This window comes from Oncorhynchus keta, chromosome 10, assembly GCF_023373465.1.
Source record: "Oncorhynchus keta strain PuntledgeMale-10-30-2019 chromosome 10, Oket_V2, whole genome shotgun sequence".
Classification (NCBI taxonomy): domain Eukaryota; kingdom Metazoa; phylum Chordata; class Actinopteri; order Salmoniformes; family Salmonidae; genus Oncorhynchus; species Oncorhynchus keta.
In genome coordinates this window covers 64,636,666-64,664,329 of record NC_068430.1, presented here as the reverse complement: position 1 = coordinate 64,664,329, position 27,664 = coordinate 64,636,666, and the positions used below count along the sequence as shown (strand labels likewise).

General features: G+C 44.7%; 1 protein-coding gene across 6 annotated transcripts in view; it reads right to left on the bottom strand.

Annotated features, from left to right (window-relative positions):
• The window catches only part of LOC118389207 (E3 ubiquitin-protein ligase SMURF2-like), an 87,957-nt gene that overhangs the window by 27,165 nt on the left and 33,128 nt on the right, over positions 1 to 27,664 (bottom strand). For 3 of the 6 annotated variants that reach the window (XM_035779041.2, XM_052527604.1, XM_035779039.2), the window contains exons 2-8: positions 13,356 to 13,394; positions 10,166 to 10,313; positions 5,974 to 6,107; positions 3,012 to 3,077; positions 2,310 to 2,394; positions 1,710 to 1,793; positions 396 to 613 (exon numbers count right to left, since the gene is read on the bottom strand). In XM_035779041.2, coding sequence (XP_035634934.2) covers positions 396 to 613; positions 1,710 to 1,793; positions 2,310 to 2,394; positions 3,012 to 3,077; positions 5,974 to 6,107; positions 10,166 to 10,313; positions 13,356 to 13,394 — 774 coding nt within the window. The remainder of the gene's footprint in view (positions 1 to 395; positions 614 to 1,709; positions 1,794 to 2,309; positions 2,395 to 3,011; positions 3,078 to 5,973; positions 6,108 to 10,165; positions 10,314 to 13,355; positions 13,395 to 27,664) is intronic. The other 3 variants (XM_035779044.2, XM_052527605.1, XM_035779042.2) reach the window with 1 other exon arrangement.

Genomic DNA, 27,664 nt, shown 5'->3' with positions numbered 1-27,664 from the left:
GGCTGAGTGAGCGAGCGTGTCTCTCTCTCCTCGATAATGAGTAACTGTACACATATCCCTTAGGTAGGTCAGGCAGAGGGTGTTGTGTGTCTCTGACTGCACCCCTGTCCTCTGCCCTCTCCATATCCCTTAGGTAGGTCAGGCAGAGGGTGTTGTGTGTCTCTGACTGCACCCCTGTCCTCTGCCCTCTCCATATCCCTTAGGTAGGTCATGCGGGTTTGTGTGTGTGTCTGTAACCACATCACCTGACCACCATATCCCCTAGGCAGGTCAGGCAGTGTGAAAATTAGTGTGTATACATTAGTTATGTGAACGTGTGTGTGTGTGTTAGTGTACATGTTTGTGTGCAGGTCTTTGTATGCCGGTACGTTTTTTTGTGTGTGTGTGGGTCTCACCGTATCCCTCTGGCAGGTCCGGCGGGGTGTGGAGGTGGGTCCTGCTCATGTAGTTCCTGTGTCTCTGGGAGCGGACGCGTCTCTCCTGGACCCGCGGGTCATTGCCACTGCTGGGCAGCACACCGATGGCTGCTCCGTTGGGTGTCATGACCGGCGTGTTCTCATCCACCACGCAGCTGAGGGGCCGCCCAGAGGGGCTGGAGTACTCAGACGCCGGCCTGGAAAAGGGGGAGGGACACACACACAAATAATGAGATAATATCTAAGAAAGTGTGCACATTTGATTGGGTATTGTTTGTGTGTGTGTGTGTGTGTGTGTGTGTGTGTGTGTGTGTGTGTGTGTGTGTGTGTGTGTGTGTGTGTGTGTGTGTGTGTGACGGCGTCAGGCTGTTTGTCCCCCTGCCAGTGTGTGTGTGTGTGTGTGTGTGTGTGTGTCTGTCTTAGTGGCAGTCTAGTCCATGAGAGTGGCAGGAAAGCAACTAATAAGATGACTGGTCAAAGGGAGCGAGAAAAGGAGAGGAGAGAGCCCCCCCTCCACTCCCCCAGACTACTTTGTCTGGCCATCCAGGGCCGCTGACGCCTTGGTTCCCCTTCGACAACCCCGCCCCACGCCTTAACCCCTGCCTCGCCCACCACCTCTCCCCTAACCCAATCCCACAGCACACCCCTCACGCTTAAAAGAAAAATAGGAAGGCCAGCTCCAGAGGGGTAATTTATTTGTTTGCTTACTTCCCTATTGGCTCCACTGATACGGGGGTCAAGTAAGGAAGGCAACAGTTGTTCCAGGAGAAAGGTGGGCCAAGCCAAACCTGGCTGGCCCTATTTATGGGACTGAACCTTTCAGGAAATTGATAGGAACTCACTCATTAGGCTGCCCTGTGACTGGTTTGTTTTCCTTTTACAATAGTGCATGGATTGCCTATTTTCTGGGTCAGCCAGGCACAATATACTACCAGACAAGCTTGGGGTTGTTGTGGCATATAAGCCATGGTTTCCCTTAGGACTTAGATGGGAGAGGTTGAGTGCCCTTTTTAAGGGAAACGTAAGGAAGATAGACTAATAAACAGGCCAGAGGTAGGGAGGGAGGTTGATGATGTGTTGTATTATAAAGTAAAGAATGTCTGGACTATTTATGTAAATTACAGATGATGGATTTGACCTTTGGTACTCAGTGTGTGAAGAAACGGTCTGCTGGATGTTGGCAGCACTCCAGGGTCAGTAGCTTCTGAGGGAGATTCCATCTGGTGCAAAGGTAGGTAGGGGGGGGGGTGTGTGTGTGTGTGTGTGTGTGTGTGTGTGTGTGTGTGGACGTACCGGGTGGGCCTCTCCCATTGAGTGGTGCGTGTGATGTGGTTAAGGTACTGGATCCGACCAGAGGCTGTTCTCCGCTCCTCCCAGCTGATACAGACGGACAGACACACAGGAAGACAGACACAGTGAGCAACAGACCAAGGAACAAGTATTTCCATATGCATTAGAATTGTTTTTATCCAACCAGATTCAATATGCCCCTATTCCAACCAGATTCAGATAAACTTTCAAGCTAAACCTTATACAATAACAAACAACGTAAATCTAATAGCGGATTTATGCTTGATCCGGCAATCCGGTTTGCAGAGGCGAAATCGAGCCCCTCACAAATTTGTAACAACTAAGAGGGTTCCGTATAACATCGGCATGACTGGTTGATGGTAGGTGGGGGCAGGATGTCCTGTATAAAAACAAACTCACTTCCTTGACAACAGTTCTGCTCAACAGCTCTGCTACACAAAGTGAAATAAGTATGAATGCCCTGACTTAAAATGCTGTACGGCCAACGCAAACGCCAGATTGGCCATGCAGCGCCTCTCATTGGAAACATGCAAACTGGTACATAATGTAGCTTTAGTCTTATGAAACATCCGGAGGCCTTACCCATCAGGTAAATCATTATCAAACAGACGGCTGCAGTCCACCACGGGGCCTCCTGTGCCGATACGGTCTCTGGACTGTAGACTCACTGGAGACAGGTGACAACAGCAGCATTTAGAACAATATCATGCAATGCTGTAAAACTAAGGCCATGAGAATGAGATTATCCTAACCGTAACCTGACCAAGGGAAACTCTCGACCCTAGTTGAACTGGGGCTCAGTGTTCTTCCTGGTCAGGTCACAGTCTGGAAAAGAACTCCAACACTAAAAGCAGTGTGTGGTGAGGTAAACCCAGAGTACTGAGACACCGGATCCAGAGAGCCCCGTCTGTGTTGTGCAAACAGACTCCGTGGAAACCGAAGAGGTCAAAGGTGGTTTTACTTAGAAACGAGACGACGAGCTACTCGGACAGTCATGGCTTTCCTTTCAGACAGTCCGATGATAGTGGCGAAACATCCACCAGACCTGTGGTTGTGTCAGACAACCACAGGTTGGGCCAAAGTGTGTTTTTGTGTGTGTGTGTGTGTGTGTGTGTGTTTTTGTGTGTGTGTGTTTTTGTGTGTGTGTGTGTGTGTGTGTGTGTGTGTGTGTGTGTGTGTGTGTGTGTGTGTGTGTGTGTGTGTGTGTGTGTGTGTGTGTATGCGTGTATGCGTGTGTATGCGTGTACTTGTGAGCTGTCCATAGCACTGCACAGATCTACTCACCAACTATCTGGCCTCTCACTGTGTCGTTGTCATTGGGGCCCAGCTTGTTCAGGTCCAGTCTCTGATCTATGGGGTTAGAAGAAAAACAATATTAATGAGCAAAGAATCACTTATTATTCCCCAAGGGAATTTCTAAAGCTTAATTGAATTATATCCGTCTGGCCTTAGCATTGAGTAAGGACAAGACAAACACTGCTATAACAATACTGCTATGTCATCACCACAAGAGCAACATCATACCAGCCAGCAGCATCTCACTGCTGGCTTGTCTCTGAAGCTAAGCAGGGTTGGTCCTGATCGGTCCCTGGACGGGAGACCAGATGCTGCTGGAAGTGGTGTTGGAGGGACAGTAGGAGGCACTCTTTACCTCTGGTTTAAAAAAAGATCCCAGGACATTGCCTTGTGTAGGGTGCCGTCTTTCGGATGGGACGTTAAACTGGTGTCCTGACTCCCTGTGGTCACTAAAGATCCCATGACACTTATCGTAAGAGTAGGGGTGTTAACCCCGGTGTTCTGGATAAATTCCCAAGCTGGCCCTCATGCCATCTTGGCCACCTAATCATCCTCAGCTTACAATTGGCTCATGCATCCCCCCTCTTCTCCCTTGTAACTATTCCCCAGGTTGTTGCTGTCAATAAGAATGCATTCTCAGTCAACTTACCTGGTAAAATAAGGGTTAAAACACAATCCTCATACAACAAACCACTTTCCCTTCAAAACAAGAGGTGAAGAAAACTTTAATACCGTGGACAACAAGAGAAATATGAACAGATGACGACTAACAGTCAGAGCACGACATCAAATCTGCCTATGAACAAGACCGTCAGCCAATGGAAGGAGGCCTACATTAATAAAGGGGTCTCCATTTCACATTGCAGGTTAAGCCCTGATCCCAAATCAGCCATAGCTGCTCTCCCTCTACTCATCCCAAAACATCCTAGACATGTCAGCTCCTATTAGCTAACTCTTTGGTCTGGGTCAGGGGGAGCAGAAAGTGAGAGCACACCCTAGGCTACGGGAGACAGGTGGTGGTGGTGGGTGGGTGGGTGGGGGGTGTCTTCCTGACAGACAGCACTGTACTGTGGATTGGGGATCTGTTCCGGATACGTGTCTAGACTAAACAGGAGCGGCCTAGGGGTTACAAGGCTGGAATAGTAAGCAGCTTTCAGAGGAGTAAAAAAAGAGACTAAGCGAAACTGTATCCTGGCCCTGCAAACATCTGAGGTGCATTGAAAAAAAAAATAAAGGAAAGGGCGGGGGGGGGGGGACAAGCTCAGATGAATGGAAAGAGCATGAGAATACAAAGGGTACGGGAACCAAAAATACCACACAAAAAAACATGACACTGTCTACACAACATATGTAGGCTTAATTACCAGTGTATCAACAGTACACGTCTCTCTGTATACAAGTCTTGCCACCCAGTGCATAGACGATATAATACTAAAATGACTGACCCATGAATACATTCTATACATACCGTCCGCCATCACAGACGCACCAAAACCAGTTTAAATAAACTATGGTAAAATAAGATAACAACAAAAAGGATAGAATCCTGAGGCCTGCCATTTGTAACTAGGACAAAGAGCTCTGAGGTTAGTGTCCAGTGCGTGTGTGTGATGCTACAGTAAGTTGCAGTACAGGAAGTTGTAGAGCTGTACCGGGCCAGACTGTTAGGAAACGGCGCGGCAGCAGAAGAGGCCCCTAGAGACTGTGGTGGCTGGACCACAGACAGACAGGCGGGCGGGGGCGGGTTATGTGAGGACTGGTGCTTTGCGACAGCCTGTCTCCCTTGTTGTCCACATCAGCAGCATCTACCCATACTGACTGGCTTCAGTGCCACACTGTCTGACTGACAATTTCTAGAGGAAACCGCTGAGTGGTATAGATAGTTATACAGATATACTATAGATGGAGGGTGAGGAAAGTTTCTAAAAAAAAAATGTATTTCACCTTTATTTAACCAGGTAGGCAAGTTGAGAACAAGTTCTCATTTACAATAGCGACCTGGCCAAAGTGGGGCAGTTAGATGTACAATTAGGACTACATCACAGCATAGCAATATACTGTAAGTGGAGACAGCTAGTTTAACAGCCTAGCTAGCATCTTTAACCGTTAAATGTTATAGCTTGGCTGAAAAGAGCAATGCTCTATACCTACGGTTGTTCACTGCTAATGCTAGCAGTCGGGGTGGGACCCAGTCTGAATGCAGCAGCTAACGGCTAACAAGCCAGGTAAAACAAAGGCATAGACTTTCCAGAAAGTACTCATTAAGAAGCCGTCACTGCAAGAGTAGAAAAGGGAGACACAGCACGTCTACTTCACATACAGTTAGTCTGTGTCTGAAGAGACAGCAGGCCGGGTGTGTGTGTGTGTGTGTGTGTTCCCCTTCACGCTAGAGGTGGAAACCCCAGGGAGTGTGTTTGAGCTGGCACCGCCAGGCGTGGTCGAGACTCCCAACTCCCAGGAGCCCCCTATCCCGCTCTCAATGGCATCCGTCTCACCAGGCCAGGCAGCGCCAACAAGCTCCGTGCCCTAGCCAGCCAGACTGGCACCTGATACCCAGGGAGGGAGCGGGCAGAGCGGAGCAGCGACAGTGCCAGACTCCCCTATGGACGTCAATCAATAGGGTTTAATGGCAGGTGTGTGTGTGTGTAATAGGGCCTTCTAGGTAGTGGGGCAGGACAGAAGCCTGTCTTGTCTTTGATGTGGTCTATAAATCAGATCATGCGTTGCGTACTAGGAGTGGAATAATGATGAATAGAGGGGGGAATGTGTGTCTGGGTTTGAGTCATCGTTGGGAGGTTTTTTGCTGTCTCACACTAGACAGACCACCGCTAGACAGACGCACACTGTGTAAAGCACACTCACACATTCACATACATTTTTGCTCAAATGGGCACGATCCCAAATTAATTATTGCTCTAATACATGCTTGAACGCACACACACACACTTACAGCCGGTGTCTTTGAGGCGGTTGATGGCGTTGGAGAGAAGGCGTACACATCCCAAGAAGCCGGCCCCCTGCTTCTTGTGAATCTTCTTGTGGTTCCACACACTGATGGTGATGGAGTCAGACTTCCCAATGTACCTGTGGATGATAGAGACAGTCCCTTTAATATGAGTCATTAAATACATAACAGACCAAACAATGTGTGTGTGTGAGTGAGTGAGTGAGTGAGTGAGTGAGTGAGTGAGTGAGTGAGTGAGTGAGTGAGTGAGTGAGTGAGTGAGTGAGTGAGAGAGAGAGAGAGAGAGAGAATGTGAGCGAGGTAGTCGTTTTAATATGCATCTTTTAATATCTTTAAATGCATCACTTATAACACTGAGTGGGTCTGTGTCTCATCAGTGTGCTTTTGGAGTGCCAAGTCATTATCCCAGGGTAACAGCGAAGCTAATAAGGAGAGACGTACATCTCATACACACACACCTGCACATACATACCGAAGAGGATGACCTACTAAAGAAACAAGTGTGTACACAAAGTCACATCACAGAACGTATGGAGGGGTTCTGATGTCTAAATGAATCTGATTACAGTGTGCCAACTGTCCACGATGACGACGATGAAGCTGCTTGTCTGGCTATAAGGTCAGCCTAGTCATCATGAATCAGAGAGAGGAGAACCCCTCGTCTCCCCTCTGCACCACAGTCTCCCAGACAGACAGCACTTACAGTAACACACACTGACTGGTCTAATTACAGCTTTCCCAACACTGCTGCCAACTCAGCCCTCCTCCATGGGTACGTATATATCATGAAGGGTTTCCTGGAGAAGAGTTTCCCAGAGCGCACATAGAAGATGCACATGGCCCATACTGTTAAAGGGAGTGGGGAGAGGTTGTCTAGTCAGTTTTCAAATTTACTCACTCACAGTGTCTCCTTTTGTTAATAGACAAGTCAGCTCAAATATCTGATACTAATATCACTGACAACTGATGTCTGTGGACGATATAAATGCTTCCATTGAGGTGTATGACTTTTTGCATAGTTCCGTCTTTAAAGGAGTGATGGACAGAAATGAAATGAAACTTTAATCTAAGCACATTAAATCTAAGCTGGTTTGTCTTTTCATATTAAAAGCCTTGCTTGCATTGTGGGTTGAAATTTCCACCTGCTGTCTGATCTAGATTTGGATAAAGGCTTCAAAACTAAGCCAAGTTACTCCACCTCTACACTGTGGTGGTAATGCATGGGCCAACAACATGATTTGGAGTGTGTGTGTGTTGCAAAACCAGGCTGCGTTTAAGGGGAAATGAGAGAGCAGACCAGACAGTGACCTAGCGTCTGGGGCTTTGAAAATGAGGACAGGTAAACACAATTTTCTCAGTCAAAATGACTTGAGGAAGACACACATGTACACACACACACACACACACACACACACACACACACACATTTGTGAAACCATGTGCAGTCTGGCTTTGCAGGTAGAGCCCGTGATTAGAACAGTGCTTACCGCAGCAAATTAAGGCGGAGAAAGAAAAACAGAGAGAGAGAGAGAGGAAACCCTCTTGTCCATGCATACGGCTAAGTATAGCTATATGATAATACCACAGTATGGTAAGTATTACTTACAGAGCCTCAGTCTAGCTAGTCTGAAGAGCTTTTCATTTCAAGTGGGTGTAAGCATGACAATCAGATCTCGGATCAGTTTACTCTTCCATATCCCTTACCTCATTAGGGTGGAACACTTAACTGGCCTTCGATCAGTTTCTAAGCTGATGATTCAACAAGTTCGCCAATTCACTGGTTTGTGACTGATGGTGACTGGTGAGCTGGGGTGGCACAATGGGAGACATCTAGTCATGCCACTTGGTGCCCAGTCACGCCAGTCTGCCAGCTCAGATAGGGTTAAAGGTAATGAGGCTAGATATAGACATCTAGACTAATCGACGGCCTAGACAGACTGGCAGACGACACCGTCACACTTCCTCCCCTGGCGGCTGGCGAGACCAGCTCTGCCTTCTGGGATGACAGCACGGCAGCCACCTGCTCTGGGTTTCCTGTGCCGAGAGGGACGAGCGATTAGGGAACCGGGGAGGGAGAGAGGGGAGGAGGCTGGTGAGGAGGATAGCGTGGTCAGTGCAGTGAGAGGAGGAGTGTGAATGGGTTTTCACCAATCAAGGCCTCTGAAAAGTACAACCGTCAATCGCATCAATTAACTTCTCTATGGAAATATGAAATACCGCCTTCTACCGTATAAATTGATCAAGGGCTCTAACATACAGTATGAAGCTAAAATGGGTCACATATTCACCCAGATTGGTTCCTACAGAGGGCAGCGACAGCGCTTACGGGCCTTGTGCTCTAAAACAACCCCTTTACTATTCATGACGTCTCTAGCTTGCCTAAGGGATATACAGTGCATTAGCATCCCATTGGGAGCTCCATCACCTGGCACTCTCTAATGCTGCCTGCCCTGCTGCAGGCGCTAACGCAGCGAATATGAAAACAGAGCGGGGCAGAATGTATGCTCCTCAAGCTCCAAACACTGTCTGAACTAATACATGTTTTGACAGCTCTCTCTTTTCTGGTTTAATGGCCTCTGTCTGCAAACGTATAACTAGATAAGTTACGTTGTAATTGCAAAATCAATGACTATTAGTGAAAACCGCAACGACAAAACTCAGCCTGTTTTGCAGTACACAAGCACTAGTCAATGGGTGTGTGTCACACACTCCTTGACTGTGCCCTATTTCTTCAATGTGTACACTCATACACTCAACCCCATGCATTTCAAACTAAAAGCATTGGATTGGTGTATTTCGCACACCAGTACCTTCCATGAATGTGCACATAGGGCGGATGAAGGATGTATTCTGCAGTAACTGTAATGACCTGTAGTCCAGACGGCTACACTACAGTAGCAGACCCACAGAGAGGGGGCTGCTGGGTAGGCTGTGTGCTGAGCAATTAGCTTGGCCTGGTGTGGAGGGAGGTGTGGAGAGCAGTGGCAACCTGCCAGCCAACAGGCTGAGGCTGAAGGCTCCATCTGTGGTTGTGCTCCTTGGCATGTCAGCCATTTCCTGTGACAGAGCCCTGGGGTCAGGGGTCACTGGCAGGACCATGTCCCCTAAGACCAGTGGAGAGGCAAGTGTTTGAAGACAAGCATGGCGGGGGGGGCACACACGGAAAAATAGACACAGCGAGAGAGACAGACAGAGACATCTACATGTGTGCGTAAAGCTAGCAAATATGTCTTCCTGCTGCAGTGCCAAACGGATGTTTTTTTTGTTCTTTTCTTTCTTGGGGACCTAATTGATGATGTAACTACATTCTCTGTATTATTCAATCTGCGCATAGTGGTTTGGTGCCAAGACACCCACATCTCTGCATAGTTCCCCAATGCTTTTGTAACACACACACCCCTCTCTCCCCTTTCTTCTAGCTTTCTCTCCTCTTCACCCGCTCCCTCCCGCTACATCCCTCTCCTGTAACGCATTGCCAGTAGGTCCTTTGGGTCCAGTGGCGATTACTCCCTAGAAGAGCATGTAAAGCTTGCTGCGCAACATTCACAACACATGGCTCATTTCAGTCCAAGTATTCAGTCGGACAGTCGCAATGGTTAGACTAGAGTTGCGTCTGAAATGGCACCCTATTCACTATAAAGTGCACTACTTTTGACCAGGACTTTAGTCAAAAGTAGTGCACTACATAGGGAATAGGGTGCAATTTCAGACTAGCCTTAGAGTGAGCGTGCAGCAGCCCAGTCAAAAGGCCTCAAATGGTTTATGGTGGGTGTTCCTGCACATTAGCACGGGAAGGGAGGGTAACCTGCTGCATTCCTCGCACGCTTATCATAGCAGCACATGGAGACGCCACAGCTTAGTCAATGGAACCAGAACAGTGTGATAACATTGAAAACCATAGTCAACATGGGAGGTTGCGTTAGCAGTTGTCTGTAGTTCTTTGGCATCCATTATAGGAAGTGGTTTCTTCAGGAGATGACAGTGAGTTCCACCAAATCCAGACCCTAGTCCCTACACACGCCAAACGTTCCTCCTGGGGACGAGGTTATACTATTACTTCCTACTAGGCACTTTTGAAGCTCTGAAAGGATAAATTCCACCTTGCGAAGACATGGTGAAACAAGGGTTTATAGGTCTAAGGAGGTCCCCCAATTTAGAGTCTTCCCTGGTGACTTACAGGTCATAATGTTGGTTCCACTTGGGGTCCAGCGTGTTCCTCACGGTGTCCGTGGAGTGGCATTGCCCCGAGCCGTCCACCACCACTTTGGCAAAGGGGTCAGGCAGCCCTGTGGAGGAGGAGCCAAAATGGAGGATTGTATTCACAACTGTGGATGGCATAGAAACAATGGAGTCAATGGAACTATATTCACAGTATGGTTCATTTTATCTAGCATGGGAAAAGTGTTGATATTAAATGGAGGATGTGTGCCTGAATAAGTTTCTAGGTAACTGTATTCACAGGATGATGGCATAGAAACAATGACTATGAACAGACCTAAATTCACATAATATTAATTATCTAACATGAAGATATGTTATAGCTGAAATTGGATAGAAAACATGAGCTGGCGCACACCCAGAGAAAATCATTTTTCTGTAAAAGGTGCTGACTAAACGGCAAATAAACTATAAGCTATAAAAAAATAAAGAGTCGGTAAATCGGATTTACCCAATAAATTACTGGGAGTTTATATATAGTGTGTGCAAACTCTCTTTTTATAGCTTATAGCTGAAATTTGAGCCAAAATGCAGGACATGTATGTGCACGTCAAAATGATGGTTTCTATTGAACTGCATTCAAATACAACAGCTGAGTCATAAGACGGCATACAAAACAGTCATTGTCAACGGACCTTTATTTACACTGTGACTCATTCAGATAACATACATAGGAAATTCTGTGTGTATATGTAGTTGTAGTTGAGCAAGCAGCTCAGAAGCATGTCTTTCCACGCCAGTCTATTAGACTCATTGGAAATATGATAAGAGACGGTACACACACACACTGCAACCGACCTACGCCAGATCAACGTGTCCCGCCCGTGTCATGTATAGCAGAAAGACCTGGAATGGATTGCTAGACGAGAGTAATGATGTGTATTTCAGTTGAGCTTATTCAGCAGTATTTGTAAACAAGACGTTGTTGCCAACTATTCACATCGCTGAGTTGCAATGTTGCAATCACTAGGCAGCCAACTGCATATAGGAAACAGAGTTCTCAATAGATCCACGTATATCACACGTGACACAACCTCACGATAGTTCAAATTACAATAAACATAACATTTAATGACATCATCCAGGAGAGCTGTATAGAGTGCGATATCATTTGGGCTTTGGAAAAAAGTGCTTTCATAAATGCATGGCACGGGCCTCGTTTCACATTAGCATTGTAATAAGCTTTCTCGCAATGAACCAGCCTTAAGACATTTAGTTAATTTACATATCGAATTTGATTGTTCAACATCAGTTTGAGGATTTCTCATTTTGAGGCCACCTGGCATGTCCTCTTTCCACTGCTGTGGTGCTGAATTACAGTGGGAATGGGGAGTGGTGCGGGCCGGCCCAGTCATGACTAGAAGAGATCCAGCTTTTGTCAAATTAACGTCAAAAGTTGAATTGTTTTGTATTTTAGCTAACCCGAACTCTTTCCCTAACATTAACCTAATTTTCCTAACTTGCTACCAAAAGTAAAATCTGAAGTTAATTTGACAAAAGCTGCTATGACCGGCCGGCCCTGGTTATCGTTGACAGCCATGTTTAGTTAGTTATTAGGGGGCGGCAGCGTAGCCTAGTGGTTAGAGCGTTGGACTAGTAACCGGAAAGTTGCGAGTTCAAACCCCCGAGCTGACACGGTACAAATCTGTCGTTCTGCCCCTGAACAGGCAGTTAACCCACTGTTCCCAGGCCGTCATTGAAAATAAGAATGTGTTCTTAACTGACTTGCCTGGTTAAATAAAGGTAAAATAAAAAAAATATTTAAAAAATGTTCATGCCTCGGCTAAATTAAATTAGAAAGGCTAGATTGTACTTGAAAACAGTTGTGTTTTGCTATTTATTAATGAAAGTGTTCATGCAAATAGGTCAGGTCGTTCGCAAATTATATTATACAACTATTATTATACAGTTATTTTAAGTTGTGTTTTACTGTGTCGGAGACTTGTTTTTCCTACGCTAAATGTTTTAATATTTAAAAATAATATCCATTGTTGATTTATAGCAGGGATCAATACGCAACGGGTAAATGTTTCGCTTTTCAATAAAACCTGTCACGTTGGTACAAGAACGTTGTTCTACTTTATTTACAGGCTCTTTTATATTCTGTTAAGATTAATTACAGTAATCTAAAATGTGATTTTGAGCCCCGTGGGTGGATGCCCTAATGAGTTACGCATATGGATGTCCGGGAACTTAAAATCTTGCCGGTCACGTTGTTCGGCACCAAATTTTCCGAATGGAAACTTGGTATGCACGCGCGCACACACACACACACACACAGACTGTGCTCCATAGAAATGACATACTGTGTGTGACTATAGTGAGGAGTACGTGTTGCTCCAGGCAATGATACCTCCCACAGGTCAAACTTGTTGAGTCACATTCAACCCTATGCCATACTGGCAGAGGAAGCAGGGACTTCCCTCTGCAGGTGTGTGTGTGTGTGTGTGTGTGTGTGTGTGTGTGTGTGCGCGTGCGCGTGTGCGTGTGCGTGTGTGTGTGTGTGTGAGAATGCGTCATTTACAGGAAACTGTGCCTTAAAGCCCACAGTAATCCAATACATTCAAAGGAGATGTGCAACTGTAAAGCCTAAAGAATGTTCCAATTCACTCGCTTTACCAAAATCCTACACTATGATAATTAGCCTACGAAGAGGACATGCCTGTGCTTTGTGTTCCATCAGAAGTATTTATTTGTGATGGGTATCTCCGTCTCGCCATTATATAAAACTACACCAGAGCCTCTGGCATAAAGCCAATGTGAAGATAGTAAGATACAGAAACCCCACAGTTAACGACCGGGTAGCCTTTCACAGTCAGCCTAATGACCGAGTAACATTAAAATACTATTAAAACTACATTAATGGTTGCTCATCTGTGTCGGTCATAACAGCAAGCGTCAGGCATTACTAGCTCATCACCGACGCTCTTCTACTTCCTTGGATATCATCGGGGACTATAGCGTCGATGTGCATCATGAGTTCTATCTTTAATCTGTATTCGTCAGCCAATACTTCAGGCAGACTGAGCTCCTACGGGACTCCATCTACTGAAAGCTTCAAAGCCAGCCAGCTAGCTGACAATCCCATCCCAATGCACAGGGGGAGGACAGAAATAGCACTGATACAAAAAAAATTGGTTACTACTCACGGAAGAAGTCTTTCTTTGACAAGTTCTTCGCACACAGCACTGGAAGAGAAGAGAAGAAGAAACATTAGATGAGCAAAAAATGATCAGTGTGGTACAATGGAAGAGCAATATTCTGGAGCTCTAAATACAATGCAAAGCAGCTGTGGGGGGAAAAAACAAAAACCTGTGAGCTTACAAATTAAATAAAACCAAAAGCACAACAGATGGCATGTGGGTCAAATAGGGGCACTGTTAGACCTATATGACAAGGCAAAGTCCGGTTTAGGCCTACACAAATAGCCTAAGCTACACTCCATTTCAATCCTTCACTCCAGGTATTTGGAGTCTGACAGATATTATGAAATGAGAACCAACTTTAGCTTGGAATCTGACCCCTGCCAGTACCTTGGATTCCTGCTCTGAATCCCAGACCCCTTTTGCGATAACCTCACTTTTGGGTGGTGCTCCCTCAGAATGTTCAACAGCTCAATTATTGGAGGATTTCTGGCTTGGCTCTACTTCGTCTTCATAGTTACCGTGGGTAACCGCTGTTGTCTGTCAGCCTGTCCGCCCATTACGAGCTAGCAGAGAGAGCAGTTAAAGAGGCTTCCCTTGTAAAATATTGAGCAGACAAGCATTCTTTCCAATATGGAGCGAATCCCTGAGGTAAGCATCACAGCCAAGAGCCAACACACAATGGCTTCCAGAAGAGAAGCTAAGATGAGTTGCAGGAGCACTATGCCTAGCTCTCTCGCTCACGTATACAGTTTTCTTCACCATCTCTCCATCTCTGTAAATCTCTCTCTCCTGGTGTAATAGGGTCCAGGTGAGCCAAAGTGGGCCAAAGTCATGGAATGTCTTCCTAGTACTGCCAAGTTCTTATTGGGAGCAATAGAAACTCCGTAGGTTTGAGCAGTATACCGTATATACCATATACTGGGGTATTTGGAAAAAGCCACTGGATGTTTTTCCCAATACCGTCAAAACTATCTATTTAAATGTTTTAAATAAATTGGAATATTTGTAGCTACTTAAGTAAATACCTGTTAAGAGAAACATAAAATTAAGCTTACGGTAGTCCCCAATCACATGGTGTTTGTTTACAAGCACACAATGACAAGAGACTGTGTCACTCACTGTTCCGCAACATGCGCCAGGTGATCTAATTACAGTATGGAATTCACAACTAAATGTTTGCCAGCTAGATATCTTATAACTATTAAGTTAACAGTCTAAAATGTGCTAAATACTCTGCAGTTGTGCATTTGGTTTGCTAATTTAGTAGCAAGTTGTTAACTTCTTCCAAAATCAAGCATTTACTTGCTAACAGCAGAGAATCCCCTCCTGGATCAAGAGTCTTGCTGCATAATATTTAGTTACTTGTATAGTTTAGGTCAGAAACTGTACAAAATGTTTGCAATGCGCTCGTTAGCATTTAGTTAGCATTCTCTATGGGATTTTACATTTACTTGTTAGCTTTGCTAACCTCTGGATTACAGAGTATCAGTGGGGTTTGAAAACAGCACCCCTTGTGTTCAGTGCCAATATTACAGAATATCCCGGTATGGCACAAAGTCGGTATGAAGGTATGACAATCTGGATACGGCCCAAGCCTAAAACTACATGACACACACACAGGCCACTCTTAGTTCTACCCAGCCAGGCCCCTACAGATTAGCCAGAGGAGTGGAAAGCCATTCCAAGGAGATGTTTCTGGAGGTACCCAGTTGGCCGGTCTCATCAAGACCACTGGTGCTGATTGGGGGATATTAGGGGTGGAACAGTGGTGCAATGGATGGAGGGAAGGGATTGTTGAGGTAAGGGTGTAGCAGCCCCAGTGTAGTCTAGGAGTCTGACCTCCATGATTTCAGCTCACCATGAGCCTGGAGGAGTCTGGGCCAGAGTATGACCCAGACAGATAGATGGATGGATGACCCTGGAGAATGTGAGGACACAAAATGGAGGAGGGGAGAAGAGAGGCGAGGAGGGGTGTCTGGGTTTCCATCCATCATGTCACTGCTGTGTCTCAGTGTCTAGGCTACTTTCCTATGCCCACAAAGTGACGGGTGAAATGTAACAGTCGAGATGAGAGATAGTACTTTATTAATCCCCAAGGAGAAATGATCGTCATGGTATCCAACCTGTCTGGTATCCAACACCAAAAAAAACCGATTGACTCAGAAACACATGACTACCTAAATTAGCATAACAAAAATGATCGCCATACTGACAAGAGACAGGAAAGGTATTTTCCCTTGCAGGCGCTGGGAGGACAGACTGGGGGGGGTATCCTTTACACAGGCGGTCCTGGGGAATGCACTGCTCTCAAAGCCCACCTCATTACTCAAAGCTGTGGTATGCACTCACTCTCAATGTCCGCAGTGTCTGTCACGACACACACTCATTTCAACGTCCCAGACTCAACGGTCATTATTTATGCAGGGTGAAGAGTAGGGAGCAGGTGATGGGGCACTTTCCATTCCCATACCGCAACACACAGACACACACACTAGTTCTGGATGAGGTCAGAGAGTTGGTGGTTTGTGTGATTCTGTCTGTTTTGGGAAAGAAGAAAAGTGATAGCAGGGTGGGTAGTGGAACGAACCAGTCTCACCATGGAGTTATGTATGGAGGCTGGGGAGAAGCGCACTAAGCACTGACAGAGGCATGATACTGCCAGGAAAAGCCAGTCTGTCACACACACTGTCACGCTTACCAGTCCTCAACAGACAGACTGCTGGGCCAGACAACACACATACATCCCGGAGACAACGTGAAAATTGATTACACACTCAAGAATGTCGAGAGAGGAAAAGACAGCCACCAAAATACCACGAAAATGACACAGGGAAGCACGAAGCAAGGAAGTTACGGCTCAAATAACGCAAGTTTAATCCGGAGACCAGGACAGCGACCAAAATTACAGAGCCAATCGAACAGAATCACAACATCATGACACAGACAATCACAACACAAACCAAATTACACAGCGAAGACTAACAATCAGCTCGTCAGGGGAAATTACACAGCGAGAGCCGACAGTTTGGCTGTGAGCCAAGAACACAAGACAGACTAAACTGATTGTGCAGGGATCAAGTGGACATGTTGTCAGGATGAAATGAGGAGAAAACGAGTATCATAAAAGGTCACAGTCTTGGCTAAAGCAAGTGTAGGCTTATATACTGAAAATGGATTTGTGATTTTAAAACGCTAGCAACATGCTGTCAAAATCACACGAATTTAAGTCGAATTGCTAAAAAAAAATGTTAAAAATAGCTTAGCTTTAGTGAATTAATCAGTCACTGTAAAGGTTAGTGACAGGCTGGATAGCCAGATCCTTAGGGTGTCCCTAACCACTGATACAGGGTAAGAAATGTGTTAATTCCCATAATGTTAAGGTTAGGATTATGACCTGGTTCAGGTTAGGATTACTCTGAGTGAAATCTCAGTGGGACATGTCACAGTGACCTCCAGGGGAGGGAACTCGGGAGGTCGTAACCCATGGAGACCTGATCAACCCTGCGCCCTTCCATTCACCACACCATAATAAAGTCGATACCAGTAGATCTCCTGTTACGCTAATGGAGAAAAGGGGATTACCTGCGCCCTGCTCCAATGTCTGACCATGCTAAAATAAACGCCTCTTTTCACCAATCACCACATCATTGACCTCCCAGATGCACTGTTACCGGGCAGAATTGGCCACAAAGCTGGATGAAGGGGATGTTGTGAGAAGTGAAAGGGAACGCCAAAACTCAAGAATTTCTCTTATGTGAGCGGCTTCTCATCAAATATGGATACCATTTCCAATTCTAGCCATTCTAAACGGGAGACAGCATACACTATTCTTGTCGAGAATATTAATTCAGATGAATGCTGATGTTCTGCCTTTGAAGAGGCCTGTACCTCCCCGTCATCTTCCAGACGTAAACACCAAGTTTAGTTTTTGTGGCACCCTGCCGAGTAGAGCAATCATAGGGTGCCAAGGCATGTACTTCCATGCCTCTGAAAGCAACTGTGCATGCCAAGGGGATATCTTGATTGTGTAAGTGTGTGTCCACTCCACCCACACATACAGCTTTGCTAATAGTGTGAAGGCCTAGATAACATATGGCACTACGGACCACCCTCATGAGAGCCGTGCTGTGAGAGACTTCAATCCTTTTAAACTCCATTTCACCTCTCTGGGTGAAGCTACACTCAGACAGAATACATATCTAACATGCAAAGATGTTATGGAAGCATCTAGATAGGAGAGGAAGTAGTACTCACACTGTCTTTAACACTAGACCGCTGTCTGTTGCGTCTCCTTCACACCAACATGCTGCATTATTAATAAACTGGTGAACTTTTCACCCCCGAAACTAAGCCATCCTCAATTCTTCAGTTCAGTTGAACTTTTCAACCCGGGATGGTTTACGTTTCCTGGAAAGTAAATCTCAGCGATTGACTTCATAGGCAACACTTTTGGATAATGAGTGGGGATACAGAATTAAATGGCGTGATCGGGGTTGTCAAGATGACAACCTTCCACTACATTAGCCTACAGGTCTATTTCCTAATACATTCGATTTTATTTGAAGAAATGAATCAGCATCTATTTAAGAAATGGCGGCGGAAGAAATGGCAGCAGTTTTAAGGGCACCCAACCAATTGTGCTATTATGTGAGGGTTTTTGCGTTATTTGTAACTTATTTTGTACATAATGTTTCTGCAACAGTATCTTATGGCAAAAAAATAGCTTCTGGATATCAGGACAGCGATCACTCACCTTGGATTAGACAAATATTTTTTCTTCAACAAGCATGACGCACAGGACATTCTCCAAACACCCAACATCCCCGTTATTTGCAAGAGGAACCAACGCTGGTACAGAGGACAGAGACGGATTCCTGGTCAGGAGTCGGAAAAGGCGAGTGGGAAAGCTGCCGTTTACCGTCAATACTACTCGCCAACGTGCAATCACTGGACAATAAACTAGACGAGGTACGATCACGAATATCCTACCAACGGGACATCAAAAACTGTAATATACTATGTTTCATGGAATCATGGCTGAATGACGACATGGATATTCAGCTAGCGGTATTTATGCTGCACCGGCAAGATAGAACAGCACACTCCGGAAAGACGAGGGGACGGCGGTCTGTGCATATTTGTAAACAGCTGGTGCATGAAATCTAAGGAAGTCTCTAGATTTTGCTCGCCTGAGGTAGAGTATATTGTGATAAAGTGCAGGCCACACTACCTGCCTAGAGAGAGTTTTCAGCTATAACTATACATTTCGTGGCTGTTTATTCACCACCACAGACAGATGCTGGCACTAAGACCTCACTCAGTAAGAGGTATATGGAAACAAGCAAACAGGAAACTACTCACCCAGGTGGCACACCTAGTGGCCGGAGACTTTAATGCAGGGAAACTTAAATCAGTTCTACCAAATTTCTATCAACATGTTAAATGTGTAACCGGGGGGATTCTAGATCACCTGTACTCCACACACAGAGACTCGTACAAAGCTCTCCCTCGCCCTCCATTTGGTAAATCCGAACGCAATTCTATCCTCCTGATCCCTGCTTACAAGCAAAAATTAAAGCAGAAAGCACAAGTGACTCTGTCTATAAAAAAGTGGTCAGATGAAGCAGATCCTAAACTACAGGAGACTGGAACATGTTCTGGGATTCTTCTGATGGCATTGAGGAGTACACCACATCGGTCACTGGCTTTATCAATAAGTGCATCAAGGACGTCGTCCCCACAGTGACTGTACGTACATACCCCAACCAGAAGCCATGGATTACAGGCAACATTCACACGTAGCTAAAGGGTAGAGTGAGCTGCCGCTTTCAAAGGTGCGGGACTCTAAACCGGAAGCTTATAAGAAATCCTGCTACGCCCTACGACAAACCATCAAACAGGCAAAGCGTCAATACAGGGCTAAGATTGAATAATACACACCGGCTCCGACGCTCGTCTTATGTGGCAGGGTTTGCAAACTATTACAGACTACAAAGGGAAGCACAGCCGGGAGCTGCCCAGTGACACGAGCCTACCAGACGAGCTGAATCACTTCTATGCTCGCTTCGAGGCAAGCAACACTGAGGCATGCATGAGAGCATCAGCTGTTCCGGACGACTGTGTAATCAAACTCTCCATAGCCGACGTGAGTAAGACCTTTAAACAGATCAACATACACAAGACTGCGGGGCCAGATGGATTACCAGGACGTGTTTTCTGGGCATGTGCTGACAAATTGGTAGGTGTCTTCATTGACATTTTCAACATGTCCCTGATTGAGTCTGTAATACCAACATGTTTCAAGCAGGCCACCACAGTCCCTGTGCCCAAGAACACAAAGGCAACCTGCCAAAATGACTACAGACCCGTAGCACTCGCGTCCATAGCCATGAATTGCTTTGAACGGTTGGTAATGGCATACATCAACAACATTATCCCAGAAACCCTAGACCCACCCCAATTTGCATACCGCCCAAACAGATCCACAGATGGTGCACTCTCTATTGCACTCCACACTGCCCTTTCTCACCTGGACAAAAGGAACACTTACGTGACAATGCTATTCATTGACTACAGCGCAGCGTTCAACACCATAGTACCCTCAAAGCTCATCACTAAGCTAAGGATCCTGGGACTGAACACCTCCTTCTGCAACTGGATCCTAAACTTCCTGACGGGCCGCCCCCAGGTGGTGAGGGTAGGTAGCAACACATCGGCCACGCTGATCCTCAACACTGGAGCTCCCCAGGGGTGCGTGCTCAGTCCCCTCTTGTACTCCCTGTTCACCCACGACTGCATGGCCAGGCACGACTTCAACAGCATCATTAAGTTTGCAGACGACACAACATTGGTAGGCCTGATCACTGACAACGACGAGACAGCCTATAGAGAGGTGGTCAGAGACCTGGCCTGGGTGGTGCCAGAATAACCTATCCCTCAACATAACCAAGACTAAGGAGATGATTGTGGACTACAGGAAAAGGAGGACCGAGCACACCCCCATTCTCATCGACGGGGCTGTAGTGGAGCAGGTTGAGAGCTTCAAGTTGCTTGGTGTCCACATCAACAACAAACTAGAATGGTCCAAACACACCAAGACAGTCGTGAAGAGCGCACGACAAAGCCTATTCCCCCTCAGGAAACTACAAAGATTTGGCATGGGTCTGGAGAGACTCAAAAGTCCCCCCTTATCTCAGCTCGCTGGTCACCATAGCATCTCCCACCTGTAGCACACGCTCCAGCAGGTATATCTCTCTAGTCACCCCCAAAACCAATTCTTTCTTTGGCCGCCTCTCCTTCCAGTTCCCTGCTGCCAATGACTGGAACGAACTACAAAAATCTCTGAAACTGGAAACACTTATCTCCCTCACTAGCTTTAAGCACCAACTGTCAGAGCAGCTCACAGATTACTGCACCTGTACATAGCCCACCTATAATTTAGCCCAAACAACTAACTCTTTCCCTACTGTATTTAATTAATTAATTTATTTTGCACCCCATTATTTTTATTTCTACTTTGCACATTCTTCCATTGCAAATCTACCATTCCAGTGTTTTACTTGCTATATTGTATTTACTTTGCCACCATGGCCTTTTTTTGCCTTTACCTCCCTTATCTCACCTCATTTGCTCACATCGTATATAGACTTGTTTATACTGTATTATTGACTGTATGTTTGTTTTACTCCATGTGTAACTCTGTGTCGTTGTATGTGTCGAACTGCTTTGCTTTATCTTGGCCAGGTCGCAATTGGAAATGAGAACTTGTTCTCAACTTGCCTACCTGGTTAAATAAAGGTGGAGAAAAAAATATGTTTTAGAGCTGCCTGGTACGGCAATTGCTCGGCCTCTGACCGCAAGGCACTACAGAGGGTAGTGCGTACGGCCCAGTACATTACTGGGGCTAAGCTGCCTGCCATCCAGGACCTCTACACCAGGCGGTGTCAGAGGAAGGACCTAAAAATTGTCAAAGACCCCAGCCAACTCAGTCATAGACTGTTCTCTCTACTACCGCATGGCAAGCGGTACCGTAGTGCCAAGTCTAGGACAAAAAGGCTTCTCAACAGTTTTTACCCCCAAGCCATAAGACTCCTGAACAGGTCATCAAATGGCTACCCGCACTATTTGCATTGTGTGCCTCCCCCCAACCCCTCTTTTTACGCTGCTGCTACTCTGTTTATCATATATGCATAGTCACATCTACATGTACACATTACCTCAAATCAGCCTGACTAACCGGTGTCGGTATGTAGCCTCGCTACTTTTATAGCCTCGCTACTGTATATAGCCTGTCTTTTTACTGTTGTTTTATTTCTTAAAACTTGTTGAGGATAGGGGGCAGTATTTTCACTTTGGATTAATTGCATGCCCATAGTGAACTGCATCAAACTCTGTCCTAGATTGCTAATATATGCATATTATTATTACTATTGGATATAAAACACTGAAGTTTCTAAAACTGTTTGAATTATGTCTGTGAGTATAACAGAACTCATAGGGCAGGCAATCTTCCAAACAAGAAGTGAAATTCTGAAAGTTGGGGCAACTTTGACATCATCGCCCCCTCCTTTCCCAACAAGATATGGATCTGGAAGCACTTCCTACGCCTTCCACTAGATGTCCTCATTCAGTAGAAAGTGTAATGGAGCATTTGCTGTGAACTTGGACCTAACGGGAGGGAAAATAGTCAGTGTCCCGACAGAATGCCATTTTCCTGTGGCGTATTTCTCTGTGGGTGCTACCGCTGTTCCATTCAGCTCCAGATGAAAACGTATGATCCGGTTGGAATGTTATTGGATATATATGATATATATGATATATAAGATTGATTCCCTATTTAGTTTGACCAGTTTATTCGACCCGGAATATATATTTTGGAAGTTTTCGTGCGAGTTATCTTGTGGAGTTCCCTGAAGGGAACCTTGCCTCAACATGTTTTAACCTACCTATTGTTCACCTAATACCTTTTTTGCACTATTGGTTAGAGCCTGTAAGTAAGCATTTCACTGTAAGGTGAAATGTTGTATTTGGCGAATGTGACAAATAAACGTTGATTTGATTTGAGCATTAGGTAGGCAGCTATGTATTTTACAAAACAGAATAGGCTGCAGCTTCCATGGGTTAAAGCAGCTTTTCCCAAACTCAGTTCTCGTTCTGGTTTTTGCCCTAGCACTACACAGCTGACTCAAATCAAAGTTTGATGATTAAGTTTATTACTTGAATCAGATGTGTAGTGCTATGGCAAAAAAAAAAAAAAAAACATGCAACCCTTGGGCACCCAAGGATCGAGTTTGGGAAACTGAGGTGACCATTTCTCAGCCCAGCCTGAGGACCAAGCTTTCTCAGATGTTGACCTGGGAAACAGGGGTCAGTGGAGCCTCTTGTAAACACAGAACCTGCTGACAGCCCATGTCAAACTAGCAGGAATCCTCTTTATAAGCCTTTTCTGAAGGGGATACCCTGAAGATCACGATTCCCCAACCCTCTCCTTCACATTTTTTGTTTTAAACCTAAACTAGCACCCCTGATTCAATTAGTCAACTAATCATCAAGCCTTTGACTAACAGGTGTGAAACAGGTGTGCCAGTTTAGGGTTAAAACAAACATTTGAAACGTCTGGGGGCGGCGCCCAAGGAGAGGGTTTGGAAACCCTGCTGTAGATGGTGATTTATGCTTGATCCGAAAATGCAGTTCGGAGGCTCCGTACGGAGGGTAAATTCCCAATCTGACCCTGAAACCATCACGGTCACCTAATAATCCCCAGTTTACAATTGGCTCATTCATCCTCCTCCTCTCCCCTGTAACTATTCCCCAGGTCATTACTGCAAATGAGAATGTGTTCTCAGTCAACTTACCTGGTAAAATAATGGATAGATAAAATAAAAAAATAAAAGACACAACCACCATAACGTTTGCACATGCTTGACTAGGCCTACCTCCTGGCCAAACCAGTAAAGAGAGGGTTAACAACTTTATCTTCCAACTGAGGGTGAGGAGGCAAGAGACAGTGGCCACTCAATGCACTGTCCACACACTGAGACATCACCATCCATCACAGAGGTCAACCTAGAGCTCCTCTCCCCTCCATTATGAGTTATACCGGAGGGCCACGCCACTGCAGGCAGACCGTCATCCGACTACTTACTCAGAGTATTGAAGTAGCCAAGGGCATTGATCTCACCGTCTGCAACAATAGCCATTGTGGATGGTGGATGTGGACATTAGCTCTGGATGAGAGCTAAAGGGTCATTATAGGGGCAGGAGTGTTTCCTGAACAGCCTGACCACGAAAAGCTCTGTCCCTCTGGCAGACACAGGACAGAAATTCTCACTCTGTCTCTATGCTGACAGTGTACCTCACTATAAGCTTTGTGAAGTCGAGTGGGGACCATATGTTGCAATAAGCCCATTCTCAAAAAAGGACACATGCACAGTGGAATAATGTTCAAACACCCTTCTAGGAAATCTGTGATGTCCAACATGATGAAATTTGGATAAGTGAGTCCAATAAGGGAACTAACCACAATCACCCCAGGCCTCTTTAATTCTGATTATGGTATGATGAAACCATACCGTGCTAAACCACCGTGAGCTAAAGGTTTGTGGCTGCCTAGTAGCTGGGGGAGATTGCGTGACTGGGCAAGTCTCCCACAGTCAACTAGGCCATTTTCTGGTCCATTTGTTCACATTAGAATACAAATGCTGGTGGGCTGAGAAGGGATTGCAGTGAAGCGATTGTAGCCGAAAGGGCCGATCAGCCTCCAAAGATGCCTTATTGTTGGTAGAGCCTCAAACCATGAGAGGGCTGCTTATAGTATTGGTGACTTCCTCTCTGCAGTCACAGCATTCTAAAAATCCCATCATCCAGTTGAGGAGCAACAGCATACAAGTTATTTTTATGCCTTATGCATGCTTTCTAAATGATTTATGTTGACAAAACTCTGCTTGTAGGCTATTTCAATTTCAGTCCAGTTCAAGTAGGCCTATTGGATTTGCCATTTTACATCCTCTAGCTCTTGGTGACTAGACACTGTCAAATGTAATCCCATACAGTGTCTGTCCATATAGGGCTGACATTGATAGAAAATTGCACCATATTGACGTAGTCTGCATCTGTATGGACAAGTAAAATGTGTTTTAGGGAAGCTTTTAGAGTATGTCTATTCAAACTACCAAAGAAAAATATTGTGTGAGAAATACTGTCAACATGCTTTTTAAAATTTCAATTATACAAAATTATTACAACCAATAGAATGTTATATACAGTTGAAGTCGGAAGTTTACATACACTTAGGTTGGAGACATTAAAACTCGTTTTTCAACCACTCCACAAATTTCTTGTTAACAAACTATAGTTTTGGCAAGGCGGTTAGGACACCTACTTTGTGCATGACACAGGTCATTTTTCCAACTATTGTTTACAGACAGATTGTTTCACTTATAATTCCCTGTATCACAATTCCAGTGGGTCAGAAGTTTACATACACTAAGTTGCCTGTGCCTATAAACAGCTTGGAAAATTCCAGAAGATTATGTCATGGATTTAGAAGCTTCTGATAGGCTAATTGACATTGTTTGAGTCAATTGGAGGTGTACCTGTGGATGTATTTCAAGGCCTGCCTTCAAACTCAGTGCCTCTTTGCTTGACATCATGTGAAAATCAAAAGAAATCAGCCAAGACCTCAGAAAAAAATGGTAGACCTCCACAAATCTGGTTCATCCTTGTACGCAAGTACGCAAGTATAAACACCATGGGACCACGCAGCCGTCATACCGCCCAGGAAGGAGACGTGTTCTGTCTCCTAGAAATGAACGTACTTTGGTGCGAAAAGTGCAAATCAATCCCAGAACAGCAGCAAAGTACCTTGTGAAGATCCTTAAGGAAACAGGTACAAAAGTATCTATATCCACAGTAAAATGAGTCCTATATCGACATAACCTGAAAGGCCGCTCCGCAAGGAAGAAGCCACTGCTCCAAAACTGCCATAAAATAGACAGACTACAGTTTGCAACTGCACATGGGGACAAAGGTCGTACTTTTTGGAGAAATGTCCTCTGGTCTGATGAAACAAAAATGTAATTGGTTGGCCATAATGACCATCGTTATGTTTGGAGGAAAAAGGGGGAGGCTTGCAAGCCGAAGAACACCATCCCAACCGTGAAGCACGGGGGTAGCAGCATCATGTTGTGGGGGTGCTTTGCTGCAGGAGGGACTGGTGCACTTCACAAAATAGATGGCATCATGAGGGAGTAAAATTACATGGATATATTGAAGCAACATCTCAAGACATCAGTCAGGAAGTTAAAGCTTGGTCGCAAATGGGTCTTCCAAATGGACAACACCCACCAAGCATAGTTCCAAAGTTGTGGCAAAATGGCTTAAAGACAACAAAGGTATTGGAGTGGCCATCACAAAGCCCTGACCTCAATCCCATAGAAAATTTGTGGGGAGAACTGAAAAAGTGTGTACGAGCAAGGAGGCCTACAAACCTGACTCAGTTACACCAGCTCTGTCAGGAGGAATGGGCCAAAATTCACCCAACTTATTGTGGGAAGCTTGCGGAAGGCTACCCAAAAACATTTGTCCCAAGTTAAACAATTTAAAGGCAATGCTACCAAATACTAATTGAGTGTATGTAAACTTCTGACCCACTGGGAATGTGATGAAAGAAGCAAAAGCTGAAATAAATCACTCTCTCCTATTATTCACATTCTTAAAATAAAGTGGTGATCCTAACTGACCTAAGACATGGAATTTTTACTAGGATTAAATGTCAGAAATGGTGAAAAACTGAGTTTAAATGTATTTGGCTAAGGTGTATGTAAACTTCTGACTTCAAATGTATATGGGGGATACAAACATCCCAGCTCTGCAGATTTTGCGGTGAAGAAATCATTTGTTTTGGTACTGTTCATATGTAGCTTGTTTTTGGTCGCAGGTTCAGGAATGGCTGAAAAATTTTAACATTTACCTAGAGTTAACTGCAAATAGCACTGCTGGGTGATTAGAAAAGTCATAGTCAACCGATCAATAATACTCTTAGCAAAAAAATGTATCTTTAATTTACAATCTGTAGAAACTATCAGAATAGAAAGGATCAGAACTTTTGTGAAACAGCACAGTTGAAAAATATATGGCAAATAGAAACTAAAACGATGGTGTTCAGAGATAGATTGGAGGGGTTATTGGTGCTGAAGGGTGGGTCTAAAAATAAGAAAACTAAATGTAAAATATACTGTAAATGTAAAATGTATATAGGTATAGAACCTTTGTGAAACAGCACAGTTAGCACAGTACAGTATACAGTCAATTTGAACACCTACTCATTCAAGGGTTTTTCTTCATTTTTTGCTATTTCTACATTGTAGAATAATAGTGAAGACATCAAAATGATGTAATAACACATATGGAATCATGTAGTAACCAAAAATAAGTGTTATCAAAATATATTTTATACGTTAGATTCTTCAAAGTAGACACCTTTTGCCTTGACAGCGTGGCACACTCTTGGCATTCTCTCAACCAGCTTCATGCAATTAACAGGTGTGCCTTGTTAAAAGTTCATTTGTGGAATATATTTCCTTTAATATGGACTCAGTATTTGACCAAAAAGGGCTTTCTTCTGTATACCACAACTACCTTGTCACAACACAACTGATTGGCTCAAACGCATTAAAGAAGTTAAGAAATTCACACCAAAAAATATATATATAGTAGATTGCATTGATGAAGCCACAACATGCAATATTAAAGCTGATCTACCCACAAAGGGAAAAAAAGAAATTAAAAAAGGACAGTGAACACAACATTGTTGTTTAGAAGGAAGTTTTCTACTTTGGGGTGCGGATTTAGCGGTTTTATAGCATGAAGCATTGCAGGAATTGCCAGCAACATGAATAGCCTATAAACTAAGCTAAGTGCAGTAAAATGTAGCCTAGCCTAACTTAATGAAAGGTAAAGTAACAATTCAAATTACATTAGAATGTTATTTTATTCCTATATGAAATCAATGAATCAACCCCTTTGTTATGGCAAGCCTAAATACGTTAAGGTGTAAAAATGTGCTTAACAAGTCTAATAATAAATTGCATGGACTCACTCTGTGTGCAATAATAGTGTTTGACATGATTTTTGAATGACTACCTTCACTGTACCCCACACATATAATTATCTGTAAAGTCGCTCAGTCAACTAAAGACCAAGGAGGTTTTCCAATGCCTCGCAAAGAAGGGCACCTACTGGTAGATGGGTAAACATGTCAAAAGCAGACACTGAATATCATCCACCTCTGGCCTGCACCTCTGGCCTGCTCG